Below are 27,427 nucleotides of genomic sequence, written 5' to 3' on the forward strand. Positions count from 1 at the left end.
AATGATCAATCCCACCATAACCTTTAATCCTATCACAATGGTAATATCTGTCAAAAATAATCACAATATGATTTTATTTACCAAAGCGCGCAGTCCTACTGTACCTGTGAAATTGATTAAATGTAGCCAAAATGGACACCAAAGATTGTTTTGTTTGGAGGAGAAGCTACGTTGGATCATTGATGACACTTTCCTTGACATGATTGTCACGAAAACAATTTTAGTTTTACAAAGTTCGTCATTATAAGTTTAATATTTCCAGATAACAACATCATTGAGTCATAATCTGGAGGGTGTGGGAATCGACACACCCGCTGTCGGTTTCACCTGTATGAACACATTTTGAGTGTAATTTTCACACTTACTTTCACACTGTCCTTGTTAAACTGCTTAAATCCTATTTTCTGGATTGTCTTGTTTGTGAAACTATAAGAGTACAGAATAAATCATATCTCAGGTGTTGAGAGCACATCTGAGCTAACAAAGCAGATTAGTTTTCTTGGAGAGACCCTCACAGAGCTGAAGACGAGTCCAGGACTGATTAGTGTTTATATTGTTTGTTGGTGTGAATCCAGTTCTATCAAACGTGATGTATTAGGCTGGCATCTGCGTGTGTATCTATTCATTTGAGCAGTCTTCATGGTAGATAAATGTCTGTAACATGTGTCTTGCATCTGTGTTTATGCGCACGCACAGTTCTTTATGTAGATATCTGTGTGTAAAGGCTCTGTGTGTGTTTTTGTGTGTTTGAGACAGAGTACACAGGATTAACGCAGTCACATCCCTCATTCCTCTCCTGGCCCTGACCCTTTTAAACAACACTCTATCTTTCTCTGAGAATCCCTCCATCCATCTCCATCAATCTTTCTATCTTTTTCTACATCCATATCTCGCCCTCTCTCACTCTTCCTCACCCCCCAACTACTCAGGATGGAGGGAGAGACAGAGGGAGAGAGATGCAGAGAGAGATGATCCTGTCTTTTTCAACCCTCTTCTTGTTCCATCAAGCATACATCTAGCCTCAAAACTCAACAATAACACATCCATCACGCGCACACACACGTAAGCACACACACACACGCACACGGCAGGGGCAAGCAGTGCAGAGACATCATCTACAGTACCGTGACAGAAAAAGCAAATAAAGTTTTATTCATAATGTAATAAGAAGCCTTTATACGATAAAAAGAATTTGCTGTCAACCTGAATCTCGTGGAAATCCACTCATATCTGGGCATTTTCTCTTTAAGTGGAGATTTAACTTTCATATTTTATTGTCCTTCTTATCACATTGTAGAGAAGCTTTCTTCAGTATCATCACTTTTGTAAACACTACATATGTGTGTTAGTGCATGTGTATCCTGTGATGTAGGAGGAAGTGCAGGCCATCCAGACTTCAGTCTTAGACACAATAAAAGCATGTTTTTTTTCTAAACAAGACCTTGGTTCAAATATGCAGTTGAGGGCCTTCTGTATTGTTTAATAAAGCAATGAGTAGTTTTAAAATGAAACGTCGGCTGCGTACCGGCACACCAGGTCAAACTGACCTGGATTCTTTATCCTTCTCCTCAGTCCCTCTCAATGACTCATGTATACTTTGCCCACGTGGTAAATCAAAATTCACAACAATATCTGACATTTTAAAAGTTTGTTTTGCCTACTGAGACTGAGTTTTTTTTTGTTTTTTTGCCTGAACTGCTTTGTCTCCAACAAAAAAGTTCTATCAGCCACAGACCAGTTCTGCTTGCTTCTACCATGTGTCTGTCCCTGCTGGAAATAATGTCACCTAATATTAGCAGCACATGAGGCGAACATCGTCAGAATAAGCATTTACATAATTATTAGGCACTATTGATTTCCTATTAAATTGATTATCAAAGATTTAAAACAAACCTTTTGATCGGATCTGAATAAGAAAGCTCCAGCGTAACCAGCCAAGTCACGTAGAACCTTGTGACAAGGTCAAGATAGACCCTTAAAGCTAGGTTTGGTTGTCAAAATCAAATTTCAGATTTTGTTCACCCCAAACATCTTTACATGAATGTATTTTAATGATGATCATTTTATGTGACATTAGATTTTTATATAAAATTTTAAGAAAGTAAATTAATTTGGATATGATGACGAAACAGGTGCATCTACATTTCACTCAGCTGCATCTACATTTCACTCAGCTACATCAGCCTTCAATATTAGGAAGACACACACTGTTTAATATTTATCATATAACAAAACTCCTGAACATGAGAAATTCCCTTTGATAATTTAGTGTTATATTCTGTAAATAAGTCGCGCACCTTTCGCAGGGATGCTGCCATGTTGTCAGTATTGGGGTGTTGAAACAACTTCTTTGGCAATGACATTGCACCGGCTGTCATTGGGTGTGCTTATACATTTTGACAGTATTATAATTTGGAGCCTGTATGGCAGTAAAGCCTCTGAGACATCTGGTTAACAGAGCGTAGACAGGGGATAGAGAGGCCATCAGACAGACGGACAGACACACAGACAGACAGGTTACCATGGTTATCAGAGCAGAGAGAAAAGAATGGAAGGTGATGAACCTGAGTGTGTATGTGTGTGTGTGTGTGTGTGTGTGTGTGTGTGTGTGTGTGTGTGTGTGTGTGTGTGTGTGTGTGTGTGTGTGTGTGTGTGTGTGCGTGTGTGTGTGTGTGTGTGTGGCTGCAGTAGAGCCGTAGGCAGACAGTCATTGTGTCCTTGTCATTCAGTGAATCTGAAATCTGAACCCTGTCTTGAGCCGGCACCTCTCCATTCCTCTGCTGTTATCTCACCTTATTGTTCAACATGAAAGGCAAGAGAGAAAAAGTGTTATCTGTAGCCAAAGTCAGAGTGATACACATTCCACATGACCAGATTCTCCCAAGACATGATTGTGGTGTTGAGGAGTTGCTATGACGAACTCCGAATAAAACACGCACAACAGTGTACAACTTAATTTGAGCTGTGTGTCTGTATTGGGCAGTGGGTTTCAGATCTCTGAATTGCAGTGCACATCACCAGTTTCTTCAGCAACAGGCCTGGTCGTGTGCTCGTTAGCTGTGCTTCCATCAGCGTATTTTTGTGAGCATTTTGAAGTTAAGAAAAGGTTGATGGAAATGGCAAAATTCAAATGTAGCCTATTACCATTCCTGATAAAACTAGCCTAGCTGATGGAAACGTTGCCCAAGTCGTATTTTCTTGTTGTCTTTAACATTTCCAAAGTTCGCTTTGAATTCACTTGAGATATATTGAAACAAATTGGCAGTTGACTGTGGACGAGGATGTCACTTTCTTTTGAAGGGCCACAAAATTGTGTGAAAAGTGTCGATGTGATTGATACAAATATTCAGCTAGTTGTAAGTCAACTTGCAGAATTAACAACTCAAAACATTTTTAAATGACTTGACAAACATTAAATGAATGGTTCCAGGGAAACGCTAGAGCAGCTTCCTTATTGACTAAAAGCACATTGGCAACGCTAACAATGGTGCTTTTTAGCATAAAAGCAAATGTGTTAAAACGATGGACTTTCATATTTAATCTCAACTCTTTTATTGGTTTTAACAATTAAAAACGGAAACATACATGCAAAAGTACAGGGAAAAAAACAAGCACCGTTTTAAAGGTTAATTTATTAGTCATTTTACAGCACTAGGCTTGTCGGATGAAATTTGGGTTTAAGTCCCTTCATGCAACATAAGAACAAAACAAAAACACTTTTTATGTAGTGGAGTGTGGAGGACGAACTGAGGAGTCTCACAGCCTGAGGAAAAAAGCTGCTCCATTGTCTGGTGGTATGGCAGTGGATACTTCCGTATCTTTTGCCGGACTCCAGCAGGCTGAATAAGCTGGCTGGGGTCGGTGTTGTCTTTTAGTCTCAGGTTATCAAGTTTGATGTCAGTTAGATTTTTGTAAATTCTCTCCATTTAAACAACCTGGGTTAAAACTTTTTAATGAAATATGAGTATTTTTGTGCTTAGCAACTGACATAACAAGTAGATAGGCCAATTGGCCTACTAATAAAATGATGAAAGGGCAGGACTGAGGTTGGTAAAGGGCTGCATTTGACCCTTGGGGCGCCAGTTGAATTGGTCTGGCATGAAGTATTCACAAAATATTCGATGAATTGCAATTTTGAATGTGGTGCAACATGAAAAGTTATTATAATTAATCCAGAGAGGGGGACAGATGTCTGTACTCAATTTTATAGAAATTCATCCCAAGGTTTCAAGCTATTTTACTGAACAGATTCATCCACCACGAAAGTCTGCACAAAACTGAATGGCAATAATAAGCAAATAATAGTCAAGATATTTAAGTCTCGACCAAAGTGGTGGACTGACCGGCATTGCCGTCAATAGATCCTCTAGCATGACTAATAACTCTCTCGATTAAACAGAAAAAGAAGAAGAAGAACACGATGTCAGACTGAGTATTGAAGTAAAATGACAATACAGTGTGGTTATTAGGCTATACATCAATATCCAGTGCGACCTGGAATGCATGGTTTGGGTAACTTATGAGTAACCCAAATACAATGCATGTCTCAGGAAAAAAAATGGAAAATTGTTCTGTGCACATGCAGGAGCTTTAAGGCTTCACCAAAATGTTCCAGCTAGATTGAAAGAGATGAAACCTGTGCGAACCAAAACATGTGGTTCCACTTGGAGCAAACGAAGTTCCCTTTTGAATCCCCTGTGATTCTGTGAATCAGACACACGGAACTGATACGAAGCTTAAGGTATTAGCCATCTCAAATCAAGGTAAAATGACACTATTAACGATTGCACAGTTTCCCACACACATTTGTATCTGGTTGGAGACTCTTCCAGGTTGTGGATCAAACCCCAGGAATAAGCAGGATGTTGGCTTGATTTCCTGGCAGGAGCAGCAGGCTGTAATTAGAAACGGTGTGGAGAAGAAAAATATGTTCATCAAAGCAACTGTTTTGATCGTGTTTTAATATTTTTTATACAGAAGTCAGGTTACAGGATTTCCTGTGTTGGCAGCATGGCAGAAAAATGGTGCACACTTTGTTTGCTGTTGTGATAGGTGCATGGGGGAATAGATCCAGTAGGCATTAGTATATACAGGTCCTGCATGCTGTCGTTTTTCTCTGAGAGTTTTATCTTTTGCCTGCTGTCACTGTTGAAACTGGGAATAAAATAAACAAAAGAGCGCAGTGAAATGGGTTCAACTTGCTCTCCGCTGACTCAAGTCTTTGAAATGTCGACCAAATATCAGACTTAAAATCTTGCGGCATTCAATAACTGTGCCTCAATGAAAAGATGTAACTGAAAAGACGATTGATAGAACACGAATAAAAGCAGCGCCATTATCATCACAATGTTCAAGCTGAGGGACACAAAGAGTAGTTTCTATCAGTAGAGGTGGGAAACAAGTATTGTGACTGTTGTATTACATGCGTGGATATAGCCTGTCTGTACTGTATGTTTGGTCACATACAGGAAGGGACATTAATTTACCCTGCCTACAATATTGTAAATTGCAACATTAATAGAAAACTCTCATAATATCTTCACTTGACTTATATGTGTTACGTATATTTTCTTTTTTTTGAGATTAGGTCCCTTCCTTATTGTCTACTGATATATCTAATCATTAATAATTAATAATTATTTTTGACTACAGAAACCCACAGAAACACAACCTGAATATGGTATCAATGTCACTTGCAACCTCGTGTCTGTCCTTTTCTCATGAAGAGTTATCTCAGGAAAAAAATATTGTCTTTATCTTATTAGATGCTTGATTTTCATCACCAGTTACAAATGTATTTTGCATCCTTCTCATACTGTGCTGGATGTGTAGTATACTGATTTACTGTTGCTGGTTAAAGCCACATTATGTAGAAATTGGCATTTTGTGCGATTTGGCGCCCCCCCACAGTTTCTGAGTGCAACACCACTGTCGTAAATATAAATCCCAGGTCTGCAACATTTGTCAGATGTAATGTAGGTGCTAACTACAAACAAAACTCATTACTTCATAACAATATTATGTGTTGAAAACTTGTATCTTGCAGTTAACATGTATGTAACACAGTGATCCTACCCTCTCACTGAAGTTACATAGACAGAGACACCATTCACCCTATTACAAGACAGTCAATGTTAATATAGAAATTATATTTTAATGTAGTCTTTAGTGTAAATGTGCTTTAAATATAGTGAATTAGTAATGGGCTCAATTGTATAAGTGTAACTGCTCATTACACAGTGAGAAACTTTGCCTTCATGAAAACACTATTTGAGAAATCGGCGCTCCCCCTGCAGTGTACTGTATCAGATATCATAACTGAGAGGATCTGACTAAGTGTGTATATGATATGTTGTGAGTATTCGTGTGAGAATGTGTACACATGTGTGAGAGAGAGTTTGGGTGTCTCAGATGTTCTTCACAGTCCATCAGTGTTGACACCTGGCCAAACAGCTGGACTCATCTGGACTCACACACCGGCTACACTTTTACAAGTGCTTCTCTCTTTCCATCTGAGCTTCTCTTCCTGTCTTATCTCCTCTGTGTACAGTTATTGTACATTTATGTGCCTCCGTGCTCGTGTTTGTTTATCAGTGCACATGCTGTTTAACCATAAAAGCTGTTGACCTTAAACCAGGGCTGGGATAGGTGACGTAACAAGCTACGCGCATGTGTGTGTCTGTGTGTGTTTGCCAGACAGGAAATATGAACCATGTGAGCACTATGCTGAGAATTCCAGGATTTTAAGTCCAACAAGCTTGCCATCTACACTGAGACTAATGTGCTCTTACTTTGGGAACAACACACAGGAGGCATGCTGAAAAAATCGGCACACCAGGTCAAACTGACCTGGTGTGCCAATACGCATCTGACGTATCATTTTAAAAATAACAATACAGAAAGCCCTCGACTGAATTCGAACCAAGGTCTTCTTTCGAAAAAAAAACATGCTTTTATTGTGTCTAAGAGTGCACTCTGGACGGCCTGCACTTTCTTCTACATCACAAGCTGGAAAAAAATGCTGCATTTGTTAGGCGATGACATGTAGACGCAAATAATGTGTAGTTTGTCTAGAACTGTCTGGTTCTGGAGCTGATCAGCTCACTTTATGTCTTCTTTAGACAACACAAGCTTTATTGCTTGCCACCTGTTTGCAGTTGCACATTTTATAGCATGTGAATGTACTGCAGAAATACTTTACTGTATGATACACCAATTACTACACTGTCATAATTCATTGGGAAATGAGAGGAGAATATTTTAGGCACAGTAAAGCTTCACATTAATGTCCTTGTGATAAGCTAAAGTTAATAGGTAATAAGGACCTTTTAAGTCCTTATAAAATACTTAGTAAGACTATATATACCATCAATAATATCATCAATAAAAACATAATCACATTTATTGTTAGATTCTAAGACATTTATATGTTTATAGTCTACTTAAGAATGTTAATAAAAGTCTTATGAGTTTTTTGATATGTTAGTACTATTAGTAGTTAACAATTCACTTAATAGCAGTCATCTATGCTTTTTGCAGCTACTGATCTAAAGCAAGATCAAATGTCTTATAATCTGAAAATAAATGTGTTTATTGTACTATTGTAAACACTTACAGTCTTATTAATGTTAATAAGCCTCTTATAAAGACTGAAAAGGTTGACTTATTACAAGGACCTACAATGTTTAACTATTATTATATAGCATGCTGAAATTGTTCGAAGATTAATCGACTAATTGGCAGTACACGTGCCAAAAATGTAATAGTTCCACTGATTATCAATTTTGAAAAAAATATGACCGTCATTTTTCACTATTTTCTCACATTTCATAGTCACATGATTAATTGATTGAGAAAACAAGCGAAATTATCGTTAGTTGCAGCCCTGATAGCAAGTTGCGACACCAAAGCCTGCCAGCACAAACCATTTTTCCTAGGATGGTAGGAGCAGAGGGTTACTCTGCATTTAATACCTGAGTGAGAGCTCGCCATGGCTGGAACACACTCCACTCAGTTAAGTGTTTAATATAACAGACAAGTTTATTCACAGAGATTCTGAGAATTTGAGATATGTAGCATTTGTCTTTGAGGAGATTTTTTTGTTTAACACCAAGGCCATCCGTGACGGCATTTGGGAGGAGAAAAAAAAGTAAAGTCTGTGTAGTATAAATTTATTGATGGCTTCCGACAATATCCTGGAAAAAAAATATGTATAATTCATAGTGTTTTCCATAATACTGTAAATGTTCTCTCCTAGTTTACATTCTGCTCCAGCAGTGAAAAATAGCCATGGACAGGAAATGAAAACAAAATTGCTTGGGCAACATAATGCAAATGAATAGTCCTTTGATATAGCAGCATTACGCTGCCCAAAGTCACAGTTGAAAGCTGGCCAAACGTTCTCTGTATGCTTCTTTTATCCAAAGATAAAGTGAATATGGCTCCTGCTATCCGTGAGGGGTAAATGATGTTAACTGCATTAGACTGTGCTGAAAATACACACAGATTAACTAACTTGGACGCAAAGAACTACCTGCCCTCCCCCTCATGTTCCATGGTAATTACTCATTACCTCAGTACAACACACATACAAGCGTTAGCTGGCTGACTCTGAACAGACTACACAGAGAAACCAACAGTTTTAATGAGATGAAATACAAAACATGTATAAAAAGCATGATGTGCTGGATGTTCCTAATGACCCCAACTGTACTGCAATTTAACATGACATTGCTTTGAAGAAGAAAGCCAACCTGGCCTCTTTTGAACAGCTCTTAATGGACGTGAACCTGTGATTAGTGATACAATTAGGCTGAACTCTCTGTGTTTGTCCACTTGTCAACTTTATATCCACATGTTTATGCTGTTTAATGGATTTAAAGGAATTGTCTCACATTTTTTGGAAATATTGTTGTTTTTCTCAAAAGACTAAGGTAAACTTCATCTGCCTGTGTAAAGCATAAACAAGTATATTTCCCACAGTATCAGACCTTTTAAGATTCTTTGTGTTTACTCCAGAAAAACAAAAACAGCTGCATGTGCTGTATATGTCTTGCAAACATTAGCACTATAACATACATCATCTAGTTCTTCATGTAACTGCCTCTTGTCTCTTTACTTTGCAGGATTATTCCCAGCTGTGTTGAACCTGGCATCCATGGCAGATATAACAGCTAATGCCACCTGTGGTTCATTGGGTCCAGAGATGTTCTGTAAGCTGGTGGAACATGTACCAGGCCAGCCTGTTAAAAACTCTCAGTGTCGAATCTGCAACCAAAGGAGTACAAAACCAACTGGTGAGAAAGATTCACACACACACTCACACACTCACACACAAAACTTAAAAGCATGGTGATTACAATAATTAATCATGCTAGAGTAGTTAATTAGAGCCCGATTGGCCAGATGTTAACCAATCATTTTGTCTGAAATGATAATTACCGAATGAACTGAGGAATCAATCGCGACATGACAAGATGACAATAAGAAATGAGCCGGCGATCATATTTCAAACTGACAACTAGACTGTCAGTCATTTAGCCAATCAATGATGCAGTTAACCGCTCAGCCAGTCATACAACCAATCAATCAGATATTGAGTGAAGCTGTCAGTAACAGGCTACTAACCAGTGATTTGACCGTCAACCAAGTGCTAGTTAGCTGTTAGTCATCAGCCACTAGTGAGTTCAATTAGCTCTTTGCTTAGCTTAATCAGCCAGGATAGGGGAAAAAGACCAATGATTGGATAAACTGCTGCTAAAGGGGATGAGCAAGAATAGAAGGAAAAACTTGGAAAGAGTGAGGTGAAAAATAGAAGAAAGGTGAAATAATCATGAAATGATTATTTTAAAACACTTCCATCACCATTTACGCTCCGGAGTAAGATTTATTTGACTGTAGCAATCAGTTGATTTACTGATTGTTAAAGTAATATTTCCACATATTTGGAAATATGCTTATTTGGTTTAATGCTGTCTGATACCACTGTCATATCTGTCCATCCAATATGAAGCTGGACACAGGAGACAGTTAGCTCAGCTTAGCAGAAAAACTGTATGCAAGCAGAAACAGCTAGCCTAGTTCCATCTGAAGGCAAAACAATCTGCTTCCCTAATGTGTTGTATCCTGGTTGTTTAATCTGTATAAAAGTGTAACTACAATGGCACTCAGTAGAGTGCATACCTCCGACAAGGCCCAACAATCCCCTCTAATTCAGTCAAGGCTTTTCCAATATCAAACTCAGCTGCCCTTTATCACTCTAAAATTTCAGCCACCCATTCCTTCTTGACCATAAGTCAAGCTCACCAGATCTAGGATCCGCATCAAATTATACTCACTCATAGATACCAGCCACCTAAATACGCCAGATGTTTTTTTTAAAAAACATGTTATCAATTATTCCTTGAGGAATCAATGAAAATGTTGAAATAAGCCCACATCTCGCAATGTTAAAGAAAGTGACTGAAAAAATGTGTGGATCCGTTCCTTTTTCTGGATCTGCACCAAAAATTAATGGGGTCTATTCTGGGCCAAGACCCATCCTCCATCCAAGTTTCCAGGAAATCCAAACAACCAAACAACCAAACAATTAAACAACCAAACAATTAAACAACCAAACAATCAAACAACCAAACAACCAAATAATCAAACAATCAAACAATCAAACAATTAAACAACCAAACAATCAAACAACCAAACAGTCAAACAATCAAACAACGTAACAACCAAACAACCAAACAAGCAACCAACCAACCACCCGAGCGTCAAAACAAGCAAACAAGGAAGCAACCAACAAAACCAGCAAGCAAGCACATTTACTGGCTAACTGATTCATTTAATGATCTCTGGCTGATTTATTGAAAGCCAGATTCTCTTTCTTTTTTTAACATTTTTTTTTTTACAGGATTTCAGTATTTTGGACATCCTTTATTCACTTGCTGCCCTGAAAAAATCTGTATTCATTTTTCTTCCTCTCCAAGGAAATAAGAGGGAAAGGATGCTGTTTTAGCAGAGATAGACATTTTACTGAAGAATATATACTGTGGAATCTGATGTTTTGCTTGTTATAGTTGCTGTGGTTTTTAACAGAAATGTCACACTTAAATAGCCTGCTGAGTGACAGCTGCAGACCAACCTGAAACATCCCATTTTCACTTAAAAATACTCTCTCATGCACATATAAACGCCAAGTATGCATAAAAGCTCTGTCTAGTGACCTTTCATACATCAAGAAGTAATCATGTATTTTGTCCGTCAGTCCCATTAAAGCTATTGTGTTGAGTTATAACAGCAGCTAGAAGTAGATCTGGCAAATAGGGTGACATGCTTTTAATTCAGAAGTGAAAGGAAAAGTATAATACATTTTTTAACAAGGCAGAAAAATGGGCTTTGGATATTCGGCCTTGGATGGTTGAAATGCCAGAATTTTATAAAAAGAGTGGAGAGGAACATTTTCCTCTTAATTTAATAACTGATATCTCACTCTGTTTTTCACTCTCACTTTCTGTGTGTGTGTATGTATCCATCCAGAGCGTCATCCCATAGAGTATGCCATAGATGGGACCAACCGTTGGTGGCAAAGTCCATCCATCAAGAATGGAATGGAGTACCACTATGTGACTATCACACTGGACTTAAAACAGGTACACACAAACTTGAGACACCACACATGTGAGGATATTTACCCGTACCTCAAACTGATACTCAAAATTTGTCGTCTGAGTTTCAAACATTCTCTTTCTGGAGCAGTGAAAGGTGGCTGAGTGTTTAAATCCCCTTCCCCACAATGAACGACAGCTGTGGTCGGCTCGGATTTATGTTGGCCACAAAGGATTTTTAATGGTGACTCGTCATAATTGGAATCCACTGTGACCGTCATGAATCAAACCTGACCACAGCCTCCATTCTCAGCAAAGAGGCAAACTACAAACCTTTTTCCATTTATTAAGCGCCATTCGTCAACATCAAATACATGAATAACGTAGATTTAGTTGTTTAGTTTTAGTGTGTGCAATAAACATTTTGAAAACGAGACAGTTGCCAAAGCACCATTAGGAAAATAATAATTATTAATAATATAACAAAACGGCTTGGCCTGTAGCCAGCTTTCTAAAACGATTTCCATTTTGTTCTTTGTTCTCAAAGTCCCCCTCCAGTAAAAAATGTTTTTTCACATTTATCTTTTAAAAGTGTAGATTTTCTCTGTGCTCATTGAAAATCTGATTTGAAGAGGCGGGCCTTCACACATAAATAGTTTGGTTCTGGTCCAGTTTTCAGCATACACAAGTGTGATATGGAAACTTGAAGCCTCCAACAATATACTCTGGGAGAGGAATGGAGAATGGTTTGTGAGAAGGCTTAAATTCATCACAGTGACGTAGGAGACATCTTGTGTCTAGCATTTAAACTTGGGAAATGAAAACTAATTGCATGCTCATGTTTTCTGAAATGTTTTCATGATGGAGAAGGGAAAGGTGACATTTTAAGGCTTTTAAAGCTCCCAAGAGGTGAAAATCAATGTTTAAATGTTTTTATCACATTTGCCTTTTTATATCTCACCTATAAACCAGTATCAGTATCAGAAAGTTGTAGGTATTTTAATGTTTTTTTTTGTTTATAGCTTCCTGGAAAACCATTAAAAAAAATGATGAAAGGCATCCTACACTCAGTGGTGTATGCATCTGACATGGATAACTGGACAAAACCACAATTTTATAACTTTATTCACTGATTTGGGTGAAACTGAATTGTATTTTAGGGAGAAATGTTGTTCTTATGTCCTCGAGCTGCTCTGCCTTGACTTTGGACAGATAGCTTTACTTGTTGCTAAAGTAACTACTAACAAACGCTAACCTCATATGCAGCCTCTGGGGAAAGATGGAGGTCAGTTACAATACTGAGGTGTATTAGGGAGTTTCCTGATCGACTTATACTGGTAACTTTGTTGCTAAAGTGATCGCTAACTGCTGCTAAATGTACTGTAGCTGCCGTTAGCTTGTTAGACTGACTCAGTCTGGGGTGCCAGGCGCAAAACTGGCAAGAATACTGCCCTGGTACTGTATTTTCTGTCGTCAACTTCTCTGAGGCTCTGTTTTTTGATCCCTGTCCGCCATGTTGACTGGAAGCTGCCAGTCTGGGAGGGGTTGGCTGACTGTTAGCTCCATGGCAGGGGGCCTAGCGCAGATTTAGCGCTGTTGGCTGCTGCAAACTTCAATCAATATCAGCAGCAAGTCCCTCCTTGAAACATGTAACTAAGCTGAAGCTGTGTTAGCCATTTCATAGAAACTTTAATGTGGGAATCTGCTTTTTGTGGAGGGGATTTTTAGGATTTAAAATGTATCCCTTGGAACAATACATATTTTAAGTTTATTAACTATTTATGTTATTACTTTGTAAGAAAAGCATTACTCGATAGATTAGTTGAAGGTTAACTGCTGATTACCAGCAACATAGCCCCCAGCCAACTTCCAGCGACAGTATATTTCTTAAATCAAATTAAAAAATGACTAAGAAGTTAAATGGTAAGTCAAATGAGGTTTGCAGATGAATGTTATCAGACTATTTATTTTTATCACATTCCTCCCATTTGCTTGCATATGTTTCATTTAAAGGTGCAATACACAGCCCTTTCAACAAAGTGTCTTTGTTCCCTTATCCAAGGTATTAAGATTCTATTATTTCAGCACTGCTGGAATTAGTTAAACAAACGTTGCTATCAATCATCTCATAAGCATGCGTGTCACTCTTTAAATAATTGGGTTTCCATTTTTGATTTGGAAAGCTTGGCAGGAATCTGATGATTGAGGGGCTGTGTACTGGCGCGGGATGATTTAGGACATCTAGTTACGTTTATAAGTGTGATTAAACAGATTAGACCGCCAGATTATAATTATTCAGATGTCAAGAGAATAAAACTAATGAGGCTGAGAGACGTTAGTTCATGAGAAGCCTTCACTACACCAAGACACGCCTATCAAAAAGCACTGTAAAGGTTAAAAACTGATTAGATTTATATTAATAATAAAAAAGCCAATATTCTAGAAAAAGAATTCATTATGTGAAAACAAAGCATCAATGAAACAAAAGCCTGTAGGAACACAGAAAAGGCAATTACTACCTAGATATCTCATATAAATGAACATTGCTCAAGCACATGCTATTCACATTTTGTACTTTTAATAAACAAAGTACACCTTTGTGGTCTCATTGAGAATAAATCTGGGTTAGGGTCTTTGTTGCTCTCCCATCTCTCTGTCTCTGTTCACAATGCACTGCAGAGATGCCTTATATTTATCACAAAACTACAGAGTTAGAAAAGGGACCTGGGGAAAAATGAAGATGGAACGGCAGCACAATAGAAGAGACACGTAGTGAAATAAAAACATATGACCATGGCAAAATTAAAAAAAAATTAAAAAAACAGATAAACAAACGGGACACAAAGCCACAATGAAAAGAGATATAAAGTTTAGTTCATTAAAAAAGAATTAAGGCTCACAAAGATGTGAATGGATGAATAAGAAAAACACTTTGGATAAATTGGAATATGAATGCAGTCTATTAGTAGTCCATCATTGTCGTCTGGCTCCATTTTATAGGCGTTCCTTGCCACAAAAGAAATATATTACTTTATATTACCTAAAAGCTAAAACCCCAAAACCTGAACCCGACATTTTAACATTAAAATTGTTACTCACTATCTCTCTACAATGTTGAGGTAATCCAGCAATTAAAATGGCAAACCAGCAAGCAAATGGGAAGAGACTGCTTTATGTCCAAACCTGACTCGAGCCTGATGTAGTTAATGTAAGCTGGTGCCGCCTGGAAAGTAAAAATAGCCTTTGTGTTGCATTCAAAGTTCAAACCCCAGCATTTAACAGGACATACAGCCCCAACATAGGCAGTAGGGCCATCACTTATCTTTATTATCATTTAATATCACTTTCAAGTATTTTTACACTATGTGAACTTATTTTTTCATCTTTATTTTAACTTAAAGAACTTGAAAGCATCATGTCAATTGACGTGACCGAACCCGACCCAAACCTGGACAATTAAAATTTTTGTCCCAACCTGGCCTGGTTCCGGTATCGATGCGGACGTCACAGATTGAAATATGATCCTGCTGCAGTCAGTGCGATGTGTCAGAGTAAACAAAACAAGACTAACAATGATAAGAAAACAAACAAAACTTTGAATGCTGTGTTTGAGCCTTGAATTTACCAAGTGAATATTGGAATATTTCAGGTCAGCCTTCTATTATTCAAATGGAATTGAGCTGAATGTAGAAGCAGAGAGAGGGAACAGAAAAATAGTAAGAGGGGAAATCTGAGGTGAGCTTTATTTATTTATTACTTTGCTATCACACGCGCAGAATATAATTATATCTCTGTACAGGAAGTAGAGCAGCAGCCATCCTGACATGTTGATGGCTTCAGGCCCATCAATCACACCTTTCACCGCTGTGGTGTGGCTGTAGAATATATATGCACTCATAAATGGTCTTGTACACACTCAAACACACACATTTTCACACCTCTCACTGGAGTGTTATGGCCAATTAATTCATCTGCATGGTTATGCACCCGCATATCCCCTCCCATAATCACTCACTCCTGACCTTAATATTAGTATGTGGAGCAGGGGCCCCTTTCAGGAAGCAAGTTTGACAAAATCTGAGTTTAAACGTGAACTCTGACTTGACTAAGCCTGAGATGGGAATCTCAAGGCTTTTAGGTTCCAGAACAGCTGATCAGAATTAGTTCATTCAAGTCAGCCTGAATCAAGCGTGTGCGTTGGGAATGAAAAAACAAACAGACGGCATCATCAATGGAGCTTTTTATTCCAGTGACGCTAAAAAAAATGAATGAGTGCCAACGTGGACCATGAAGTTTGTAGAGTGTCAGTCATCTCAGGCTTAAAAAACTAAACCAGCTTTCAGAAATAGTGCCCAGGAGACTAACATGTACACCTCTAGCACTAGTATTGCTGTTATCCACAGTCAAACTCCCATTGAGATGCTCAGAAAAATTAATGAAATAATCACTGAGAGTGGGATAAGAAAAAAACAGAGCGTCCCTTCTGGCTCCCTTTGTCACGTACCGATTCTTTAAAAGCTTTTTAATACCAGTGTACTTTTTCCTCAATGACCACCTACTGGGACCATTCAGCTTTAGCAGTCATATGCAGATAATGGCTGTGTTTGACGTGTCGGCAGAATTGTACTATGTGTATTAATTTCAGTGAAAAAGCTGTCCATCTTGCAATAAAGTAGTGACTGCCAAGGTTCCGATTTGACTAAATGCACCTCTTTTATTTGCTGGTTTCCCGATGAAAAACAAATTCAGGATTATCAGCCTACCCTTATAGCTCTAATTCACGAACGACTGATGCTGTTGGGCACACTACTCCCTGCACTGGCACTTAACATTACCATAAACTGTGAGGTGTCGAAGCATCCAATATGGACACACAATATGCGGTTGTTTTCATAACTAGCACTTGATTTTTTTTCTTGTCCCTACAATTACCTGTGCAGTATCACAATGACTTTTCAAGTAAATGTATGCAAAAAGACAGAGTGCAATAAAGAACTGCTCATACTGGAGTGGAAATCAATTATTTGCTGGCCCTTGACTACATTGCGTTAAGGTGCTTTCTTTTCTCTTCCGCCTGCTGGCAAACAAAGGAAAAGTGCTGAAAAGCTGCGGTGTGTCGGGGCCCCACGGTAGGCCAGTTGGTAGAGCATGTGCCCAATGTACAGAGGCTGTGTTCTCTCAGACAGCATCTGTGTCCCCACAGACAGGAACTGTGTCCTCGCAGACAGTGGTTTCATCCTCGCAGACAGCGGCTTTGTCCTTGCAGACAGAGGCTAAGGGTTCAAATCCAACCTGTGGTCCTTACCTGTCATCTCTCGAAGCTGTCGTGTCCTAATAAAGCCATAAACATTGACAACAATGATCTGATGGGATGTACAATCAAAAGGGTAAAGAACCCAGAACGATTTATACTTTTTATAAGCTGAAACTGAAAAACTGAGCCTTTAAGCAGACACAGACAAGTTGGAAAAATTGGAAAACTGGGGGGATCCTGACACTCATTTTGCCTAATATCATTTGCAGCAAGAATTTTGATTTGTAATAAGCTCTGAAAAATACTTGTTTTTGTTGGTAAAAGTGTTATTTCTGCAGATGCTATGTTAAAGTGGTGAGTTCAACGGAATTACTCCACAGCAAAACATTATAATCACAAAAGCATTTGCTATTGAATTTGGAAGCCCTCCTGATCGGTGACTTGATTGTAGCTTCATGAGAAACAGTTAGCTGAATTATTTATTTTTGTGGTTAAGCAATTGCTGGATTACTGCAAAGTTGGCTTGTACACAGCTGCTACAATGCACTTGTACATTTTAACAGGTACTTTGTTAACATTTCAGCACTTTTTCGATTGCTTTCCCCTCCGATGACACTTCTATTCTTGGAGCAATTGATCGATAGACATAATGAAGTATCATGACTTACCATTAAATTACTGAAGTTAGGTACTGTTGGTACTCAGCTCTTCCATCCTGCATTTTATGTGCAATACTGCAGGCTCTCTTACATGCATTTAGACCACAGCTCATTGACATACAGTATGTAATATTCATAACTATGCTATGTGTAAACAGCATATATATGTGTGTATATATATATATATATATATACATATCAAATATCATAGGAAATATTGTATTGATCCCCCAGGAGGAAAACTTAAGTGCCACAGTACTATAAGATAGACAACAGGTGAGATAGTAGAAAAAGCCATTCACATCTCAAGGCAAAATACAAAATAAGGGGAGACTACAGCACCATAATAAAAAAATCAACGTCATATTACGTATGACATCAACGTCAACATATCATACATACAGCATACAAGCAACTTCATCAGAAAGACCGAAAACAATCCTCCTGTTTCAATTCTTTATTGATCAACGTAACATTACATGTACCTCACGGCTGATTTACAGTGATTAACTGTATACTCACTGCCATCGATGTTTGTGTGTGTGTGTGTGTATGTGTGAACGTGTGCGTTCTTGGGTGGGTGTTTTGTGTGTATATTTGTGTGACTCTCAATCAGTCGGACGGAAAGCTATTTACCCTCCAGTGCGCTGAATTTCCCTTGTGACCTCAGTCATCTCACTCAGAAAATGACAGTGGGCTTGCGTGCATGTGTGTGTGTGTGTGTGTGTGTGTGTGTGTGTGTGTGTGAGCATCGCCTGTGACATCACCACCCTCATTTCCTCTCTTGTTATTGTTGAGCCACTCTGGATCGAAAGACTAAATAATGAGAAAGAGTGGGAGCCGAGGGTCCATGTGTGTTACTCTGTGTGCGCTTGCATTGGAGAGACAGTTGATGTCTGTGTGTGTTCTTCATCAGTTTTAGATGAGTTCTTGAAATGTAATCTTGCATGCAGATGCATCTGACTCGACGATCAAAGTAAAAGTCCTCCGCAGGGACCTGTTGAAGAAATGTTCCTGACTTTATGGGAGTTTAGTTCCTCAGTTCTGGTCACTTTAATGTTTAATTCACAGTTTTTATTTTCCGTATTATTAGGCCTTTATGCCTCCAGTCATTCCATATCAAACCATGTGTGAAGTCTTGTGTTGCCTTAGGCTCCGGCATTAGTATGCATATAGATCAGGAAATTACTAGTAAATGCATTAGGACTATTTTAAACCTGCCTCGCCATAGCAACGATCTTTTGTTAGCTTCAGACAGGATTCACTGAAATTGCAGTTATTACGGAAATGCAGCGGTCAGTTTGGTTGATGGACAGTTTGTTCGAAGTGGTCAAATCATGCGCCGGCTCTGCACTCCGGGGGGCGGGAGGAGAACCTGGCAGAGTGATTGTGGTCCTGAAAGAAGCCGTCAGTCAAAGTGCTTTCATGAAACACAGCTCTTAAATACCTCAACACACACACATGCTAATACACACAAAGACTGGCAGAAATGCATACACGTAATATGCAAAATTACTACCTTGAGTTCCCCGGAACTCGTTGCTGCACCCACATGCAGCGAGGTACGCTGTGGTTGAAGTCACCAGATCTGGTGGGATTCAAGGTTCCATTTGAAAAGGCCTACAGGGAAAAATAGTGAATGGAGTCCGTATGTTGTATGTTCCTTTTGTTCCTTTATCTCCTTTTTCTTCAGCCTTCAGCGTTGTTAAGTTAAAAATGTCTTTTTACATTGTTATGTTCCTCTGCTTTTGTCTAAATCCTGACTCAGCTTCAGATCCTGTCAAACAACAGGGGGGCTCCCATCCTACATAACTGTCAGACTCTCAGACTTACGAATATGCTTACCTGCATTGGTTGTGATCCAGACATACACTGCAATCAGGCATTTTGATCAATACTGCTCTCGTGGTGACAGATAAGTTTTTGTCTCCTTCAGAGAGCTTCAAAAACTGCTGTGTTTATTGTCAGTGTTTTGTTTATCGGCACTGCTCTTTCTCTTCTTGCTACTTTCCTCCATCCTGTGTTGTTCAATTTAAAGGCATGCAGGAAATGCAGGATTTGTCGTTTGCTGTTTGTAAACACACCATTGAAAGGTGCAGTAAGCGAGAAAGATCATTTAAGAGTAAATATTTTAGTCCCAGGTTGTCAAATACTGATGCTTTGGGTTGGTGAACCAGAGTCTACATTGGTGTGACTTCTTGTCATGGTAACAGGAAATCCTCCTGCTAACCCCTTGATTTCACTTGGCACGTCTCTGTTACCTGGCTTGTGTGACGCTGTTTTTTTTTTTGTCCTCCACGCAGCTTCATACCTAACTGGGAGCATTTCAGAAGCAGAGCGTCATGCCTGTCTGATATCGCTGACTTGCACAGATTGTGTTTATTTCGTAATTTTTCCTTCATTTTTGTGCTTCCACTTTGGTTGAGTAGGCGACGTAGTTAAATCATTTTGTTATTTCTGGTGTGTGTTTAATGTTAACATTCCCGACTTCGTTGTGCTGTAGATCCTGTAGAGTCTACATATGGGCCCAGTGGTAAGAGTGATTGGTGTGGTGTATCATTCACTCATGAAGATCTAAGTTAGCGACTTACTCGAGTTATTAGGTACAGAAGCGTTTTTTAGCTAACACTTGCTAATATGATACACCATACCAATCAGTCTTACTACCGGGCCCATATCCGCAGATGGTGAGAGTGATTGAAAAGTACAGCTCTTTGTTCCTTACACTAGTTTCGCCAAGCACCCCAGGTACCCCTGTAGCCTCTCCAGGAAACTTAAGAATGCCTTTTTTTAATAGGAAAACCCTGCGTATTATACCTTTACCTTATCTGTCACTATGAGCTTCATCCAATAATCCTCGTGTCCATAAAATACAATACAATGAAAATGGTGCAGACATCATTAAAAAGCTGCTTTCAAGCACATGGATGTTGAACACAAACACACAGAGAAGACCAATGGCAGCATTGTACTATTTATTTGAATATCCAAATCATTGAATATTGCAGCTTTAAAGCTCAACTCTTCAATTTAAAATCATTGCAGTCCAATTTACCACAGTCTATACCTCAGCGCCCTGTTCAAGGACACCATTATAAAGGAGATGCTTGAGTCTGGACTTGGTTTTTGAAATCAGTTGTTAAAAGTACTCAGCGAGCCTTACCCTACCATAGTAATAGCTTTATAGAGTATATGCTTGACAGAAACGAGAACATTTGTGATTTTTAACAGCATTAAAATAAAAACACTCTTTTCCTAACTTTTTGCTTTATATGATAATTAGCAACAAGAGAGTGATTTGTGGTCAGGAGTATTAACACCAGAAAAATATCTTAATTCATAACAGAGAGAAGGTAAATGAAACATCTGCTGCACCCAGTGAAACTTGGTCCATCCATGTCTGACAGTAGCTGGGGCCAAAGCAAGAATGTGAGAGAGATTGCAGCATCTGGTGTTTTTGTGCAGGCTAAAGCCCATTTTTAAAGCATAAGGCCAAATTACGACCAAGTCTGCAAGCGAGTATGTATGTGTGTTTTATTTGTGTGTACAAGTGTGTTTTTGGCAGTCAAGACAGAGGGGCAGACATAAAGAGCATGCATTTCAGCCGAACGTTACAGCCCAGACCACCTCTTAGTTCCACCCGGAGGCTGTTGTCTGTATACTGTATGCTGCAAACCACTGTAGCCAATGTGGAAACCACAATAATTTGTCAGTTTTTTTATATTTCGTATTATTTTTCCTGCAGTTTGATTAAATATTGAACTCTATTCTAATGTGTTTCCTGCAGAGCTGTCAGGAGACTGTCATTCAAAATACTGCAGCATTCAAAACACCTCCCCAAATTGTTTTCAGTAGCAGCTCAGTGGAAAAGCAGAACGGTCTTGCGATGAGACGACTTTGTGGCTGCAGTGAGTAACTTCCACTTGTTTGCCTACACGAGGTTTGGCAGTCAGGGCTGCTTGATGATTCACATTATTTCCAAACGGGCCAGAATCTACTTTATTTGCCCAGAGTCTCCATTCCAGCTGTGTTGCTCTGACGGCACATCCACCTGTGTTTCTGTATGTTGATGTCTGAACCCCTAAAGAAAAAATAATTCAGTTTTATATTTTTTTCTGGATTGGTTTTTAATTCCTCCTGGCCCATTTCAATCTTACTGTACTTGTTGTCTTTGTTGTGTGCAAATCCTGCTATAATTAGAGGGAGTAGTAAGAGGAATCAGAGTTGATGCCAGTTGATCAGGCCAGCGAGATTTTAACATGTTTCCATGTGAATGGCCTGCAAACACCAGCTGTTCAGTAAAACCGCTGTCACTATGTGTCCAAATCACGTTGAGACAAAATGGATTCTTCACAGTCCATTTAATCGTATGCAAGCCGACCATACTGGAAGAGGGGCTCGAATGGACTTGTTGAGCATTAGAATAAGCATTTTAAGTGCTCACTTGGCTGTTATTGCCTCAGAAATCTGGCAAAAGCTGTTCCCTGGCACATCATGACTACTTCCTGTCAAATGTGTAGGATTGCTGCAATAAAGTATTTGAGGAATATGTGGAAATGAACTTCATTTTATATTGTTTTGAGTTTTAAAACCACTTGCGAGATGTAAAATTAGGAGACTCTCGTCATATCTGGAGATGTACGCAAATTTGTCGCCTTTATAGACTTGGTGAATAATTTGCCTCCACTCCTCTGCAATGTCAACACGTCTATGTGAAGTAATGTGCAATATAAAAATAAGCAAATTTAGTCAGTTCTTTATTTTAGAGGCACAGAATTATTCATCAGTGCAAGAGTACATAATGTTATCTAGGGATAAATGAGTCACTGATTGTTTTGTAACTAGACTGCTTTCAAGTCAAAGTAAACTTTTTCCGAGCGTGCTGATCTGCTTTCTGTTCTCTTTTGAGACGAAAAAAACAGTACTTGAAAGAGAGAAATTAATATTTGATTCTTGTGTCATGACAGCACCCCCTGTTTGTACGTTAATCAGTTGGCACGACGAGACAGAGAACTTCTTTGCATGCAGCCAATACAGCCAGTTAAAGCTGCTGTAATTGATGTATTTTTATTCAAATAAGTGTTAAATAGCTCTATATTCAAACGGTAACCACCATGTCTCTCCTTTCCCTGCTCATGCAGTAAAATAGAAATACATGTTTCAGGTATCCCTGCCCACTTCATCCAATCAGAACAGAGAACTCCAAAAAGAGGCGGTCCTGTCTGCTCGAGGAACAGGCAGAGAGCAGGATCCTGACGCAGACAGGAGGGACGGGATGGCTCACTGCAAAGCGGACAGAAAGTTAGCTAAAATGACAGCAACTTTTGGAGCAGCTTTAATTTTACAGTCTATTAGATATATTAGTAATGTTACCATTCTGTCACGGGCTGATAACAACTCTAAGAGCCAGACAGCTGCCTAATAGCTAACCTACACAGGAGGCGTTTCAGACGCGTTTTTCAACAAAAGCTGTCCGTCTTTGCCCTACAAGCTGTAGTTATTAGCACTTATAACTATTACTTTATCGCATTGATACAGTGTCTTTGCCAGCTGTCAATCAAAGACATTTAACGACACAGCCTCTTCAGGCTTGAAGGCTAAAGGAGCACGTCTGTTACATCTTCAAAATGTTTTTGATGTTTTATATCATAAAATTTTAAAGACCACTTAGATAACAACTTTGACTCCAAAAAAAAAAGACCAGTTATGTTCTCAGTTGGACTTCAAGTTCAGTCTGTCCGTTAAATGAGACATATTATTTTCATGTTCAAGTTCGTAATTTTACTTAGGTTAGGTTACCATCTGTCTGAAAAGCTCTGTTTGAGTGCCTGTCTCTTTAAGGCCCCCCTCAGTCTGCTCTGATTGGTCAGCTCACACATGCCTGACCCAGCACCACTAACAATACGTAGCAGCTGTGCTAAATCAATTCTTACATGCTAAACTATCGCGAGGCATAATTTATGCAAATGACATGGTGACCTGGTGTGATGTCACGAATCACAGAAAATACCGGGTAAGATAACCGATGAGGTGTTTCAGGAGCATTGTTATCTGTGCGAGAGAGGAGCCTCTGTTGGTGCGGACTTTTGACCTTTTTTAACTTTCTAGTTCTTTTACATGCACAAGAATACACACACACACACACACACACACACACACACACACACACACACACACACATATACTAAAAAATAATCCTGTATTACCAATTCAGTTTCATTCATTTATTTAGTAAGATACTGTATGCCTTCTTAATCCAGTGAGATAGAATGTTGTTTGCTTCATTCTAACTTGCATTAAAGAGGTCTCAAATGTAACCTGATGAAACTTGGAGACATCGTTCTAGTTTGAGTTCAAAGTTTAAGCTCAAAAGTGCCAAGCCAGGCTGCAGTACAAAATAAAACATAAATAGAATTCTGATTGAAAAGGGAATCTAGCCAATTAAAATTTTAACCGAGGGGCGATAATATGACCTGTTCATGATGTAAAACGAACCGTGAAGTTGTCTACGTGACATTGAGGCTCATGGATGGAAGATAAACATTTATTTACCAGCTGTGTGATTTCTTCCAGGACGGTTATTGGTGTGTTTATTTGTTGGTGCTGTGTTGAGCTTTAGAGGCAAAAAATCCTTCTTCTGATCCACATCTGATCAAAACATAGACTATGACACACATGCAAGCATGCGCGCACACACACACACACACACACACACACACACACACACACACTGCATTAGTTAGCTGTGTTCATCTATGTTTAGCTGCTGGAGCTGCCTAGCTGTCCCAAGGCTGTCACCATATTACAAGCTACCACTGAGAGCTCTCTTACACACACAACACACAACAGGAGCACACACACACACACAGACACACACACACACACACAACACCCCGTCCTTGGTGTGAATACAGGCAGCATTGACTCTTTGTAGTGGGTTTGAATGACTGCTATAATGTTACCCTGAAATCCACTTTCTCACAAACGTGTGCGCATGCACGCACACACGCACACACGCATGCACGCACACACACACTTGGTAGCTTTCTCCCTATTCTAATTGCTGCAATGTGACACTGCTTCCCACATCCTGAGAAGAAAGAGAGATATACTCACAGGGAGAAAGGACGAGGTGAAATATGGGTGGGTGAAGAGAGACAGGAAGTCAGTTTAACCTACATCCAATGTCTGTCTGTCTGTCTGTCTGTCTGTCTGGTTGGTGATCAAACTGGAAAAAAGTCATTCTGAACAGAGATGATTGTGTTTTATTGAAAAAAATCTGATAAATTCAGTTTTCATTTTGATTATTAAAAAGGTGAAGGCGTGAAAACACCAGTGACTCAAAAGTAACTCATAAACCAAGATAAATATCAGATAATAAACACATCATGTGCAGTCCTCACATTCTCCAATGTTTAAACGGGTCTTCTGAGTTTCCTCCCCATCTTTGTCTTATAATCACTAAGAGTGGTGCCAGTTTACTTTGCTGTCTGAACAACTTTTATATGTTTGAAAACATGTCTCTTAAATCACTCTCTGTTTATTCCGCAGTTCCACTGTATTTACCCTATACCAGTGGATTTCAAGTTGAGGGTTGGGTCCCTCTAGGGGGCAAAAAGCCATGGCCATACTTTTCCCCTGGCCTGGATGACCAGGGGAAAAGTGTGGAGTGAAATTAAGTAGAAAGAATATAATTTTTGTGGAGCAAATGAACAAGAGTTTGCTGATCTATCATGCTGACATTTATTTCACGAAAATTTAAAATAAACTTTAATCCTTTGTCATTGTCAAACATTATGGGCTAGTTCGAGAACCACTGCCCTATGCATATGTGAATTGGGGGTGTAAAATGTATACATTATACACAGTGGAACAAAAAAAGGTAGCACCCATGGCATTTTGGCTACTTGCTGCAATCCCTGTCCCACAATGCAAGTTGCTGCATTTTATGGATAAAACAGTTGTGCAGCATTAGACCTGTCATAGGTTGTATCTTAATTTCACCGTGTTGGTGTTGTTCTTAGATCATCGTAATCAGTGTTGCTCCAGGGCCATCATTTCAATGAAAACAGCAACAAAATCCTCATCTTGAGCGAGCAGTGTTGGTGGGTTGAGTATAGGGTTAGGATAGGGTTAGGGTTAGGGTTAGGGTTAGAATAGGACACCTACTAAGAAGGCTTATTTTACTTTTCTTTTCAGTTTTCTCTCACTGTTTAGTTTAGGCAACACAAATGTATGGTTAGGTTTAGGCAATAATACTTGGTTATATTTAGGAAAACATTTTGGGTTGAAATAGAAACTTTCACAACTTTAAACATAAGCATTTGGATAGAATAAGGATAAATTATCCCCTATGCATATCTTTCCAGTAATTTCCCTCGAGTCACTAAGCTTTGACATGACAAAAAACAAGACTGTGATTGGTCAGTTTTAATGACGTTGCTGGAGCAACATTAATTGTGATGATCCAGGAGCAACACCAATATCTGATTGTGCCCCGTCAGTGACGACACAAAATGATCAAGTAACAGCTCGGTTTATAGAGAACAACAGACTGTCTTTTATAGTGATTTCAGACACAGACACAGACACAGATATCTGTGAAAAGTAAGGTAGTAAAGTGAGTTTAAATCTATCTGATCCTTTAAAATGCTCCTTGTATTTGTTGTGTGGAAAATTGGCAGGAAAGAACCTGGGGTCAGAAAATGTTATTGTACATTAGAAGTGCTCTTCCTCCACATTTTTGGTCTGCTGATAATATATATTAACCAAGTATTCCAATGTAAAAGTATTGATGAAAAAAACTGTATACGTATGGATTAAATTGTTTTTCATTCTTCATGTCCTCTCTGTGTAATCCAGGTTTTCCAAATCGCCTATGTGATCATAAAGGCAGCCAACTCACCTCGACCAGGTAACTATCCTGCTTCATAGTTTGTGTTTAGGCAGACACACACTGTTTTAGCTGGTAACATTACTTGCTTGACTATAAAATTAAACAATGACTGAGTGATTAAAGTGCCAGCCACAGACTTTGTCGTTGTCTTATGAAAGGTTAAATACAGTAATTAGAGCCTTTTGAGAACATAATCCACCCACAGAGAATCCACAAGTAATTAGAAAAGAAATCAAGATTTTGCTTTAGTCATTACTTTTCTTGATGTTGAGATGTTACTGTTTGTTTAACACACAGCATCCAAAAACATTCACAGATAGGGCTGATGGGCGCATGGTGTTTCATAGTGGCAGTTTGTATTTATTCTGTTTAGTGCCGCTTAATTTGCTTATTAAATTTTCCATTAACTGGACCCTCTTCACTTTGTGTTTAATCAATACAGGAGGAGGAATATTACAGTTTTGGTCTTTGCCAGGAATAAATATATGTGGAATTGAATGTTCTGTCAATTTTCTATGTATTTTAAGTAGGGTGACCCAAACACAGTCTTGGATGTCCTTCATTATTGTTGTTATTGATCTTTTTATTGATCTTGATTGTTTGAAGCATTTCGTATTATTTTCTTTGCCAATATTTTTGTCCACAGGTAACTGGGTCTTGGAGCGTTCAATAGACGGGGAGACCTTTGAGCCCTGGCAGTACTACGCCATCACAGACACAGAGTGCCTGACAAGATTCAACATTAATCCACGGACAGGACCTCCTTCCTACACCAGAGATGACGAAGTTATCTGCACGTCGTTTTATTCAAAGATTCACCCTCTGGAGAACGGAGAGGTAACGCTTGCAGAAGTTGTTTCACTGCCGCTGTAATCTCTGGTTGGGCTGAGTTTAGTTTTGGGTTGATTCAAATTTGGCAAGGGTGGATAAAGCCTGGAAAATCACAGGAGTACAATGAGTTGGATTGTGGTATGTCTACTTAACTTGCAGATTACACTGAACTGAGTTTTGGGTAGGAAGG

General features: G+C 39.0%; 1 protein-coding gene across 5 annotated transcripts in view; it reads left to right on the plus strand.

Annotated features, from left to right (window-relative positions):
* The window catches only part of lama2 (laminin, alpha 2), a 210,794-nt gene that overhangs the window by 30,978 nt on the left and 152,389 nt on the right, over positions 1 to 27,427 (plus strand). For all 5 annotated transcript variants that reach the window (XM_084377871.1, XM_084377872.1, XM_084377875.1 and 2 more), the window contains 4 exons: positions 9,126 to 9,296; positions 11,530 to 11,642; positions 26,373 to 26,424; positions 27,053 to 27,243. In XM_084377871.1, the coding sequence (XP_084233997.1) occupies positions 9,126 to 9,296; positions 11,530 to 11,642; positions 26,373 to 26,424; positions 27,053 to 27,243 (527 nt within the window). The remainder of the gene's footprint in view (positions 1 to 9,125; positions 9,297 to 11,529; positions 11,643 to 26,372; positions 26,425 to 27,052; positions 27,244 to 27,427) is intronic.

This window comes from Pagrus pagrus (assembly GCF_965226575.1).
Source record: "Pagrus pagrus genome assembly, chromosome: 16".
Taxonomy (NCBI): Eukaryota; Metazoa; Chordata; class Actinopteri; order Spariformes; family Sparidae; genus Pagrus; species Pagrus pagrus.